At 45.4% G+C, this 13,681-nt stretch overlaps 1 protein-coding gene across 1 annotated transcript; it reads left to right on the plus strand.

Annotated features, from left to right (window-relative positions):
• Nucleotides 1-3,471: 3,471 nt before the first annotated feature.
• On the plus strand, nt 3,472-13,305 carry LOC146177707 (uncharacterized). Its single transcript, XM_084581622.1, has 3 exons — nt 3,472-3,709; nt 6,340-6,687; nt 9,297-13,305. The coding sequence occupies exons 1-3, from the start codon at nt 3,472-3,474 to the stop codon at nt 9,515-9,517; spliced, it is 807 nt and encodes a 268-aa protein (XP_084437748.1). The 3' UTR covers nt 9,518-13,305.
• Nucleotides 13,306-13,681: the final 376 nt, after the last annotated feature.

The raw sequence follows: 13,681 nt of genomic DNA on the forward strand, positions 1-13,681 counted from the left end.
ATTTAAAGGGATTGAAACACCCCATATCCTTGTGGAGGTGGTCCAAAAGAGTGACAAAAAACAGGGCACTTTTATCCTAAATGTATACAGCCCCCCCTCCCAACGAAAGATCGACTTCGACAGACTTCTCGGAGAAACATTAAACTTGGTAAGAGAAAATCAGCTAATTATATTAGGCGACTTTAATGCAAAAGACCTGGCCTGGGGATACACGCGACAGGACAAGAGAGGCCGCATTATTAGAGAGCTAATAGACAGACATGAATTAACACTGGTAACGGACCCGGGAGTGCCCACGAGAACGGGCAACAGTGTGAGCAAGGACACTACCCCGGACCTAACGATGGTCAAGAACTGTGGCGATGTTGAGTGGATAAACACGCTTAACGATCTCGGCAGTGATCACTATATAGTGAGCACGACCATCCACACCTACAAGATCAGGCGACAGGTTGGCGCAGCCAGGATTACCAACTGGCACAAGTTCAGAGAAGCGCAGGAGGAGGACCAAGGCGAGATTGAGGATCTTGATAGCTGGTGCGGGGCGCTGCGGAAAAACAAGCAGAGATTTACCCAAGAACTGACACGCACAAATGAGACACCAGAAATAGACGCCCATCTACTCCACCTGTGGGAAGCGAGGAGGGGACTGTTAAGAAGATGGAAGAAACAGAGGCACAATCGAAAGCTTAGGATGAAAATTGTGGAGATCACAAAGAAGGCGGCGGAGTACGCTGAACAACTGACGAGAGCCAACTGGGGCAAATTCTGCGACTCTCTGCAGGGGACGCTCAGCACTTCCAAGACGTGGCGAATTCTAAAAGCCATCATGGACCCCACCAAAACCAAGCGAGAGGGGCAGAAGTCGCTGGAGCGGTTGCTACACACATTCCCAGGCACGAAGGAAGATGTGATCAAGGCCGTCCACGACAAATGCTACGGAGTAGACCTAGAGGATCCATATCCATACGCAGAAGATTACAAAGGAAACACAAATCCGAAAATGGACGAGCCGATCACGGAGGAAGAAGTCCGGACGGCAATAGCAAGTGCCACTCGAAACACAGGGGCTGGTGACGACAAGATCACTAATGGCATAATTCGGAACATGAGCAACAGCAATATCAAGGCACTGGCGCATTTCATGAACAAGCATTGGGAAGCAGGAGCGGTGCCAGCGCAGTGGAAACACTCGGTGGTCATCATGATCCAGAAACCCGGGAAAAAATTGGCAATAGAGAATTTGCGGCCCATTTCTTTAACTTCGTGCCTGGGAAAGATTTTCGAGAGGGTTGTCAATAATAGACTGAAAAATTACTTAGAGGATAGCGCTCAGATGCCGGACACCATGTTTGGCTTCAGAGAGAAGCTATCAGCCCAGGACGTTCTCCTGCAGATTAAAGAAGAGGTCTTGACAGGTATCCCACGCTCGGCAGAACACGTAGTTTTGGCAGTGGACATTAAAGGTGCATTTGATAATGTTAGTCACAAGGCGATCTTAGATGGCCTGGCAGACACGAATTGTGGAACCAGAGTCTACGAGTACGTTAGGAGCTTTCTGAGTAACCGGACGGCCGAAATCAAGATTGGCAATATAGAAACAGAGACCTTCTCCCTGCCCAACAAAGGGACACCTCAAGGAGCAGTCATTTCGCCCACGCTGTTCAACGTGGCAATGATTGGCCTGGCCAGGCGCCTCGAGAAGGTGGAGGGCATACAGCACGCTATGTATGCTGATGACGTCACCATCTGGACGACCACAGGATCACTCGGGGAGAAGGAAGCGAAATTGCAAGAAGCAGCATCTGTCATCGAAGAATATCTAAAGCAGAGGGGCTTGGAGTGCTCATCACGGAAATCAGAGCTGATCAGATTCTGGCGAGGGAAGGGCAACCGCTCTGCTCCCACAGATCAAGGCCACAAGCTCGAGATCCGGCTACAAGGGGAGACAGTGCCCGAAAAGACAACCGTGAGGATCCTGGGGATGTGGCTCCAATCGAATCAAAGGTGTCAACACACGCTTAATCTGCTCAAGACCTCGACCCAGCAGGTCGCCCGAATGATAGCACGGGTGACCAGCAAAAAGATGGGGATGAAGGAGCCCGACACACTCAAACTTGTCCGGAGCCTCGTTATTAGCAGAGTAGCGTATGCTCTACCCTACTTCAATATGACCAAAGGAGAGGAAGACAGAGCGGACGCCATCATCAAAATGGCTATCAAGACCGCACTCAAGCTCCCCAAGAACACACCGAACCACAAACTAGCAGCTCTGGGTCTGCACTATACAATACAAGAATTAGCAGAAGCCCAAATCAAGTCACAGCTAAACAGACTTCTACAAACGAGGACGGGAAGACGGGTGTTGGAAAGACTGGGATATAGCACACACCTACAGGTTTATAACAAGACAAGAGAGGTATCGCGGGAAGTCAGAAATTGGTACCGAGTTCGGCCCATACCTAGAAACATGGACCCCCGCCTACACCCGGGAAGAAGGCAGGCAAGGGCAGAGTATTATGAAAAAACATTTGGCCAACAAGACACGTCAAGGTTCACCGACGCAGCCTTATACGAAACCAACGCAAAGAGGGCGATAGCCACGGTCACAGACTGCGAAGGCCGGGAGGTAGTTAGCGCCTCGATCCAAAACTGTACAGTCACGGAGGCAGAAGTGGCTATCGCACTGGCCATTAGGCAAGGAAGAGAAACGGGAGAGAGTCTGACGATACTGTCCGACTCTCAATCCGCATGCAGAAATTTTCAACGGGGTAAATTATCTAAGGTAGCGCACCAAATCCTTTCTTCCACAAGCGAGCCAACAAAACAATGCACTCAAACACTAGTGTGGATTCCGGGGCATGCAGGGGTCACGGGGAATTTGTACGCAGACAGGGTAGCACGAGGACATGCAACCTACCGTGCGCCCAACAGTCTCGGGACAGAGGACCTGATTCCGCTTGACCCTGACTACACCACAATACTACAACACTATAGAGGCTTGCGGAAAGTATATCCGGAGCCGCATAAAAAGCTCAGCAACGAGGAGGCCATAAATCTGAGGCGGCTACAGACGGGCACCTTCATTAATTTACACATATTACACATGATGCATCCCACGACATTCAGAGACGAGTGCCCGTGGTGCGGGAAGACCCCTACCCTGTACCACATAACATGGGAATGCAGCTCACATCAACTACAAAAAATTGAAAACCCAAATGAAAGACAGTGGGAGGCTTTGCTGGCCAGCTCTGACCCGGAGGCTCAGCTCTACCTGGTCACAAGAGCTCGCAAACTGGCGAAAGCCAGTGGTGCCCTTGACTGGGGGCGCCAACCGCTCGTCAGCCTCGGTTGAAGAGGCGAAGAAAAAGATCCCCGAGCAGTTAATAAAGTTCACTCACTCACTCACTGTTCTTCAAGCAGAGGGATGCCTTCTCCTCCTCACCTGATGGCCGCTTCATTTCCGACATGCGGATGCCAGCTTCTGTAGCTAGTCCATCGAGGGACTACAACAGGCCATTTAATGGCCAACAGTCTGCAGCGAGTGCACCCAGGATGAATGGTACGTCAACACTTAGGCAGCGCACCAGCAGAGGAGCCATGTCTAGTCCTGATCGCAACGTTCAAAATGGTGGCTACGCAAGGTCTTCTGTCAGCCAAACATCGCTGGCAATGAGGAAGCCTGCAGACACCAGGCCAGGAGCAGGTAGGTGGTCCCAAGGAAGCATCTTGCTTGGATTTCTTCCTTCTTCATCCAAACTGTTTTACAGTGAGTGAGCTGCATGTGGGGGGGGTGGGGAGGGTGTTAGCATTGTCATCGTCTTATGTCATCACTGTGAAATCCCGAACGGAAGGAGCAAGGCATCGGAGTCCTTCAATGCTTTAGAGTCAAAAACTAGCCATGTCAAACCAGACAGGGGTCTAGTTGGCAGTGCCAGTTTGACCAAGCAGAAAGGACTGTTTTGCCCACGAGTCATTAGTTGTGTGTTGCCTTAGGCTCCGGCCTTTATGCCTCATAAAATTTGTTACCCAACTCTTGACATTTTAGCTCAATGCGCAGGATACGCACTTAGCCATGCATATAGGTCAATTACGAATTTGCACATTGGTCAGCTCCCATTATAAGTCAACCCTCAAATTTCGGAAATTCATTTTTTGAAGAAAGGGCGACAATTGGCAGTGTATGGTAATTCGTATACGTCAGATCATGTCGAACACTTTGAAACTATATTGGCATGAAATTACACCTAGAGAGGCATGACTGAGCAGGTCTCGTTTTTGCGGCGCTGTGGCACAGAGCTGCTGAGAGAAGTGGACAGTAGCCTAACACTGACAATTTCACGTTTCCTTCGAAAAGCATGTTTGTGAAAGCAGTTCATATTCTCGCACTTATGGTCGGCGTAGGCCTCCTTCCGTCAAAAATAGACCTAGGGAATTTGCAGGACTTATAAGTGCGATTTTGACAATTTTGGAGAGCGAAAGGTCAAGTTTTAGCTAATGTAGTTCCAGCAGCGATGACCCGAAATCAAGAAATGCTTAAATTGCAGGGCGCATGTACTGCAAAGTGCCGGTGCAACCCAATTTTTCAAACTGCGCTGAAAGCGGCCGTCAGGTGATGTCAGCGTCACTTGTGGACAACAAATAAGGCAGATTTAACTAATGGAACAGTTGCCACTACTATTGGTTGCATCAGAGAAAGCAGACACATTTATTAGGTAGTAGTGCTGGTTGCACACTGCATCAGATTCAGAAGATTCAGAGACTGTAGCAAGTGACTTTCTGAGCATCTTTTTTTTTGTCAAGTGCCAATGCCATACATAGATTTTCACAGCCATTACATGAACAGATTTATGTAAATTTGGTGTCATTTTGTTCACCAATAACTGGGCTGCATGCTAAAGCATTAAATCTTTCCATGTGATTGGAAAACAAAAGTGGCACAGTGAGTAAAACTTTGAATGCAGTTTTCTCAGCTTTGTTTATTTGGTAAAAAGCCTTGCCTTACGGAACTTTTCATAATGTTTGCATGCATGGATTTTATTGAACTTGGTATCATTTTTTTCAGTAAAATCTCAGCTACATCCTAAAGCTTTCCGTTTTCGATAAAGTCTGATAGACTAGCAATTAGATCAGATGTAAACTAATTACTCCCACATTGTCTTTTTTCTCCCAAATTTGTTATCCATTCATTACCTATATAATGACTTCTTAAAAATTTCCTTAGCTTTAGGATGTGCAGTAGGCTCTTGGAAATGACAGCATATTTTTAAAACCAGTTTTTTTAATTAAGAAATTGCTGTAATGGCCCGTAAGAAAAGACACTATGTGCAGTACATTATCTTGCCATATTTTCATGTCTAGATGAGGTATTTCAAATCTAAATACATATTTGGAATCACCATTCAAAGATATATCACCATGGCAATTTTCAGCAAGATAGGTTAAGAAATAAAAAAAAAGTTTTTAAGACCCTCATCCCCCCTTATGATGGCGTGTCCGCCGCTGTCGCAGCCCCATTGTGGGCACATTTTTTTCCCCGCCCCTTTTTTCATATTAGAGAGAGAGAGAAGGGGTCTTTTAGTTGGCACGCAGTAAAATAAAATCAAGCCTACTGTGCACTTCGCCGCTTTTCTATCATAAGTGCAAGAATGTGCATTTTGGTTTCCTTGTGCTCATTGTAGAGAGGCAAGGCTATTTGCTTTGAGGACACAATAGTGAGCTCTAAGGTCATGGGTGTGCCGAAGGCAACTGACACCTTTTCCTCTTACGGGGTTTTGGGTAAACATAGCACACTAGCTTTGAGCACAGGGAGTTCGACATACATCCATCGATGCAGATTGCAAGCAACACGGCCACATCAGCTGTGCGGGCTGGTGTGGGTGACTGGTTGCCCCGACACTAGAGCTTTGTAGTGGTTTCACTCGAAGTCACGTTCTCCGGCCTTGCCTGTATTATCCCAGATGGCGGAAGCAGGCTGCGCGCTGGCCACTAGTATCTTTATCATCACATTTCCCGTTCCAATGCGTCTTTAAATGTATGCACTCAGCTCAATCATTTGAACTTGTATTACAATTTAGGCTCAGGTTCAATTCATTTCAGCAGTGAAATTTTATTACGCTTTGATGCTAAAAGTACTATACGGTGTTCAGTGAGTATGAGGTTTCGAAGACTGAAATAATTCATTACATCCAGGATTTCTTTAAATTGAATTTAATTGCTGTGAGGTTTGAGTGCATTGCCTTTTCCGTTTCCATCACGAATTCAGGAAGTCACTTTTGCTCTTGATTATGATCTCCTAGCTTCCAGCAGGATTCACTCTTCCTACTTTCTTTTAAGTGTCTCGCAGTACTAAGCCTTGCAGAAGCAGTCATTGTGACAGCATACAGATTTCCCCCTGGGCGGCACTTGTGTTGGATTTCCCCAGGAAGCTGGTTGGCTCGGGTGCAGGCAGCCTGTCATCTTCGAGCCCCTGTGCCTCTAGTGGTGTTAGCCTGAGTTCAGCGGAATACCTGCCCAGCTGGGACGAGGGTTCTCAGCACATTGGCCAGAGTGACTTCGGAGACAGGCGGAGCACATACAGCTGGCAGACGAAGTCCTCTCGTCGCTCAGCACGTCTGACAGACCTTTCAGACAGGATGAGCGACCTGCACATATCCCCCGAGAGTGAACGGTCGTGGACCACTAGTGAGTTGGCTGCTGCTGCTGCTGCTGCTGCTGTTTTTACAAAGGGCATTCGCAGTGTTGTGGCTGGAATAACATTGCACGTTGGTAGAAGTGGCTGCCAGACAGTAATTAGTACAGTTTTTCTTTAGCACAGTGTTTGTTGCACTTCGAACAGCCAAAAACATTGCAACATTGCAGTGCACACTTTGCCGGCAACGGGTTTAGTGAACGATGGTTACTGCTTCACAACAATAAATGCAAAACACTGTAGTGCCATCTACTGACACAAGCTCAAAACACTTCACTGGCAATGCAAAGGAATTCATTTATTTATTTATTTATTTTCAATACCCTCAAGCGCCGAGGCATTACAGAGGGGAGTGGGCAAGCAAACAACGCAAGAAAAAAATTATTTTTTGTTAAAGGCGGCACAACAACGTAGTTAAAATGTAGCAACACACAGTATTCGAAAAAGTACAGAAACAACAACTGTAACAAATGCAACGCAAGAAACTGAACAAACATAGCAGAAAAAAAAGTAATAAAAACGAAGAAAATAACAAGCAACAAAGAAACTAACTATTCGCATCAGATAAAAGCATCGTCATCAGAGACTGACGATAAGCAGTATAATCCTGTATACAAGCCACGGCAGCGGGAAGGTGGTTCCACTCTTTCGATGTGGGAGGAATGAAAGAATGCAAAAAAGTGTCAGTACGGCAAAAAATAGATCCAGTCTTATGTTGATGGTCGACACGAGAAGAGCGATAGGGGGGTGTAGTGATAAAACGAGAGTGCATGATAAAACGAGAGTGCATTGTTGCCGTTCATCTTCTCGTTTGCATCATGATCTTGTGTCACGTTTCACTCAGTTGCTAGTCCCCTTAAACTTGCTTTCTGCGAGTGTGATTACTATTTCTAATTAGATGCACTGAAATCATAGTGCATGCTTAACAGCTGCAGATCAGGATTAAATAAAGGTGTTCAAAGTAGTATATCTTATGACAGCACACTTGTAATGCCTCGAATTAAGGAATTCTACCCGTATATTAATAATAGAAAGATGGCTGTAAAAGTGGAACAAAGCAGGGACTTCGCTGAAATGTCGGCACTGCATTTGGTTCTTTGTTTCTGTCCATTTTATTCATGATGAACCATCAGCATTTTTCCTATGTAGCCATTCTTGTGCAATACACGACCAGTTAATTGGTCTCCGTGCTGATTAACAACAAAGATGTAAATTTGATGATCATGCCATCAAAAATGAAAAAGGAAACTGGCATTGATCTAGCTGTCCTCGAAGCCAAAAAGAGTTGAATAAGCAATTGCCAATCTGTAATACTTCATTTAGTTGGTTTGGTCTGCATGTTTCTTTCCAATTAACCCTTTATAGGACAGCAAATATTTTTGCAAAATAATAAAAAATCTTTATTTGCGTGTATAAATGATTGTTTTAGGTTTTAGAGGATTTAACATCCCAAAGCGACTTAGGCTACAATGTACGCTTTAGTGGAGGGCTCTGGAAATTTCGATCACTTGATATTCTTCGATGTACACTAATATCGCACAGTATATTGCACCTGCCAACCCTCCCAATTTGCCCATGAGGCTTCCAATTTTTTTTTCTCTCTCTCTGGACTTCCCATTTGTACTACCACCGCCCTGTATCTTCCAAAAGTTGCCTCTGCCAATGCAAGAATAGCTTTTGTGGAACTGGCACGGTTGCAGCTGGCATGGCGGAATCTGCAACTGTATCCTAATAGTCAGCATCACTATTAATGGCCACGCTAGCACCATCAGCATCATAGGTTCAGCAGCTGACCAGAGCCTGACCAGCTGTGGCTGCTTTGGCTTTGCAGCGTTCATTCTGAACAAGGCCACCATTTTATTGCGCTCATGATTTTTTTTGCCCCCTGTGCTCCCCTTCTCTTCTTTGCTGTCTTTTCACGTGTTTAAACACAAGTACTTACCTTCGAAGAATACCATGTTAGCCTGCTCTCTAAGGATAGGTGCACATCATGCCTTGTGCTAGCCTATACAGACAACACGTCTCCATCCAGAGCAGCGCTTCATTGCGAGATTAGTATATGCGAAGACTGCAGTCAGAAATCGTCAAAACCCCTACGTCTGATTGGTGTTTGGCGCCGTGCCACAGTCCTTTTACTGCAGGATTTGCACAAACCCTTTAAATCCTTGATTTTCAAAAAAAAAAAAAAAAATTCAAAGGCCTTGAACCCTTTTAAATGTGCAACGCAAATAATGTCAGAGGTAGAACTGTGGCATTAGGTGCGATGCGTCCGAAATTTAATTCATGCTCTTACACTGAACCCTAAGGAATGGTTTAGGTTGTAAGCTATGTCCGAAAAACATGTAGCACCTTTTATATTTAAATTTAGCAGCATGTAAATAACCGCACAATAACGGCTTGAGACAATGATGCTTAGTTCACCTCAGTTCTGCTGCTTGAAAATTGCCTAATGCAAGTTTCAAAAGACTATTTTAGTGCGAAGGGGTAAGTGGGGTAAGACAGAAAAACAGGTGTGTCTGAAGCCTCGATCGGCAGGTGCTGCCAACTCGGGAAAAAGAAAAGTACATCTATCTGTTTTTCTTCTTGTTTGTTGCTTGTACAGGCACGTGGTCGAAGCCAACAAGCCTGCAGGCAGCATCTGAAGGAGCTGGGCAAGTAGGTGGCACGAGTGAATGTGGCATGCCTAATGGCTCGGCGTCGTCATTGCTGTGGCCTCCCAAGCTGCGCCTGCATCAGGGCTCATCGTGGATGGCAGGCAGCATGTGGGCCCTGGGTGGCACACGCACTCCATCGGACACACAGGTCCTTTGGGGAGTCAGGTAGAGGTTTGGTCTGCTTACCCCACCGCCTTCAGTAGCTGGCTCAGCCAAGCACAGCTCCAGCAGCCCCAATGGTGAGTTCTGTGTTGAGCACTGCAGGAGGCTAGTGACTGTAAAGTTTATGCAGTTGTCCCAGCTAAGGTGGGCCAATATTTTATAAATACCTACTTGTCATTTTGTCTTTTTATTCAAGTGAGCATTGTGGGGATTCACAATCTCCTGCCCCCATTTTAACGCCAGCGCGTAATAACGCCGGGAGGAAAGAGCGGGAGACTGGGCAGCGTCACTGCGGGAGACTGGGAGGCGGTGGGGGGGGTGGCCTGCCCAGTGTGCCCTCTCTTCCACTAACCTCCTTAACAGCGCGCGTAACTCGCGTTATAATTACGCTCTGCGTTATAAAGGGGGCAGGGGATTGGGAATGCCCACAACATTTCTGTATTTAAAATACCACCTAGTGCTGTTTTTTTTTTTCTGCCTACTTCGAAAGTAGTCAACATAAACTAACATTTAAATATTGCTTAAACTCTCAGGTGCCAGCGGGGAAGTTTTCAAGCATTGCGAGAATGGCCTGACTGAAATGCTAACGAGGTAGCCTTCGCGTAGCACTTTTTACCGGACAAAAATGAAAGCCTGAGAAGTTTAAAAAATACGACATGACAGCTTGCTTTGTGCATCTGAATGTGCTGTGATTACAGTGCTCTTCTCTGCCACTCAATAAAGTGCCGCCACATTCGCTTCTGCACTGCTCATGGCAGAGCTTTGCTTTGCTGCTGGTTGTGAGGTAATTGTCAGCTGCACTAATACTCTCGTTTCTAAGATACGAGAAAACATTTTATGAGATTGCTTGTTCTTGATAGAAAAATTTCAGGGGAACACTTAGGTCAGGTCACCTTACATGCAGCAAAGCGGAAGCCTTTTGGTCGCGCTGCTACGATACTTTGAACGCTCCTGATTCCTCGACAGAGACTCTGTCTATAGAGGGAGAAGGGCACTCTCTCTCTTTGGTCTCCTGATAGAGGGAGGAAAAGAGACGAAGGGGAAAGAGGGGAGGAGCTTTCTCACTCTTACACATCACAGACTTTATCATCGGCGCACACTTTCTGCCGATGCCACTCTTGAGCTGTTAAAGGCTTTCACCTTAAAACACTTCAGTGACACATCTGGGCAGAAAGATATCTCGCTAAGCATGAGGGCAGTACTTAAATCCGTGGATTTTTGGCAGAGAAATGGCACAAAGGTGTCTGTTTCTCTGTTGTGCACGGATGTTTTGGAGCTTCAGTCAAATCCCGATATAATGAATCCCGCAGGAGCGCAAAAATTTATTCGTTGTTTTGAAATATCGTTTTAATGAAAAATTTGCGATTATAAGCCAGTGGTCATACCTAAGTATGAAAATGACATACCTTGGCAGTAGGCACATGTGTAGACAAGTAAAACCTCAAGTGAAAATGTTGCACTAACTCAGAGCTGATTTATTTGAAGAAATCAATTATTTTCTTCTGCTGCGTGCAACAAACACGACTGCGCACTACATTACACCACTACAGCACATACACCTTCCACTTTCCGGAACACCTCACTCATTTCATGCGTGATTGCATCGAGCGATGAAAGTACAGACTTTGTCCATGTGCAAAAAAAAAAAAAACAAAACAGAACAAAACAAAAAACATCAAAGGTCTCTATGACCCCATCTTCAATGCTCCCTGAACTTTGAAAATCTCGTCTCAGTCTTTCATAATGATCGCGGCAGTCGATGGGGCAATGCTCGCTGTCTGTAGAGGCCGAATCACTTTTTCCCTGCGTCGATTCCTTGCAGTGAAAGCAGCTGCGTTCATATCTTCTTGGCACGTCGCTGGCTAATGTCTCCAATCTCGCACAAACTTCGCAATAAGATAATCTGCGGCAAAAAAGAAACAACTAAAATACCGCCCCGCATGCGTGAACGACCCGAGCCGCGTATGGCACACAACACAGGAAGAAAAAAACGCAGGCAGCTAGGCCTGCTGGCTACTGCGTAATAAACCATAGCTATGGTGGCTAGAAAGGTTAGGTGACGCGAGCTGGCCGCGAGCGCCGCTCCTACATTTCATGCCTCTCGTAGGTGGCGCTGCTCTCAGCACTTCGATGCATGCTCGGCTCGCGCTGGGGCACGGCCAGTCTCGAGGGAGAGCGCGCGCTCCCCCTCGAGACGGGCCGTGGCTGGGGTAAACTTTGGTGCGATTGCAGCGCAGTCATACCAACAAAATGTTAAAATTATTGTTACCACTTGAAATATTTTAACCAGGTAAGCAAAATAGGCAAGTCAGGAGTGACGTCGACTGCTAATATGCTCTTTGGCACCGTGAAAGCGGGCGATGCGGCTGTGCCGGTTGTTTTGCTTGTCGTGCTACTAAATGCTGCTTAAATGAAGAAGTTTTGGTCTGAAGATGCATTACATCATTTCCCGATGGGCACAGTGGTCGAAGTTATAAAGCTAAATATCTTGGTTTGGTGTCGTGAGTTTTAAAAAAGCCAAAGCGACTCGGGCTGAGGGGTGTTGCAGTCGAAGATTACAGAGAATGCAGATGACAAGCGATTATTTAACGTGCGGTTACGTCGCACAGTACGCAGGCATCAGGCTAATTTCTATTCTTTGTTGTCTGCGAATTTCCGGTGCGTCTAAAGTGGGAAAGTGCAATTTTTAGCCAGATGATAGCCAGAACGTGCAACATGCGATGTGAAACGGTATTATAAGTACAGAAGGAACAAATTGCAGTTTTATTCACAAAAACCTCTCATGGATAAGCAAAGTTTTGTTTATTGCACTTAAGGGCAAGAATGCTGGAAAGAAAAGTGAAATATCACAATGTTGAGGTTGCTGTTGATGGCCTCAAATATACATGTAATACAGGTAGAATAAACACAATTTCCAGACACAACTGCTCACAACCAAATAGCAAATTAAACAACCCACCTCAGTTTCAACAGTTTCATTCTCCCTTGCCTTTCTTTTGAAAATGAATTCTGCGTCTTCAGGTGTAGTCTGCTAAGAACATAGAACTTGATCACTTTGTCACAAATTTAATATGTCCGTGACATCAACCAGCTGCAGTTTGGTCATTTGGAGAATGGATACCAAGTCAATAAGGCTGTCTCTTCGGATTTCACGCGCACTAAAACAGCGAGTAAAGGTGTTTTCATGGGATGTCACAGGGGCGTTTAGATTGGTTGATGGAAACATAAGACCGCCTATGTCAACTGCACTGGTAATTAACTAGAATAGCAGCTTGGGCATATGTTGGTTATGCATCTTGAGGTAACAGCGCGGAACGTGGACGGGAGCACAAGATTAGAAGACGACACAACGAGCGCTGACTTTCAACTGGTAATTAAGACACGCTCAGTTCCGTTCTTGAGACTGGGGAGTTGTCTGCATCAGTCTTCACATTTGGTGCCAGCGATGCATTTCTTCGCCACATATCCAGCGATATAAAATATCAGCCTTGAATAACTGGCCTGAGTGATGACAGATGTGTGTTCGATGCCACAGTCTTTGAGAACTTCATTTGCCTCACTCAGGTCTCGCACATATAAGAAGCTGGTCATGGATGATGCTGTCACTAATCTTTTTTTTTAGCAATTGACTGGCCTTTTGCCTGACATTAATGCTTCATTATTTTTTTTAGTTAATGATTGGCATTTTGCGTGACAACCGTGCTTTCATTATTATGTTTTAGCAATTGACTGGCCTTTTGCCTGACAACAATGCTTTCAATAATTTTTTTAGCAATTGACTGGCCTTTGCCTGACAACGATGCTTTCATTAATTTTTTTTAACAATTGACTGGCCTTTTGCCTGACAACAATGCTTTCATTAATTTTTTTTTAGCAATTCACTGGCCTTTTGCCTGACAACGATGCTCTCATTATTTTTTTTAACAATTGACTGGCCTTTTGCCTGACAACAATGCTTTCATTAATTTTTTTTAGCAATTCACTGGCCTTTTGCCTGACAACGATGCTCTCATTAATTTTTTTTTAACAATTGACTGGCCTTTTGCCTGTCAACAATGCTCTCACTAATTTTTTTTTAGCAATTGACTGGCCTTTAGCCTGACAACGATGCTTTCATTAATTTTTTTAGCAATTGACTGGCCTTTTGCCTGACAACGATGCTTTCATTAAT

The sequence above is a fragment of the Amblyomma maculatum genome, chromosome 10, assembly GCF_055883805.1.
Source record: "Amblyomma maculatum isolate TAMU_Amacu chromosome 10, ASM5588380v1, whole genome shotgun sequence".
Classification (NCBI taxonomy): Eukaryota; Metazoa; Arthropoda; class Arachnida; order Ixodida; family Ixodidae; genus Amblyomma; species Amblyomma maculatum.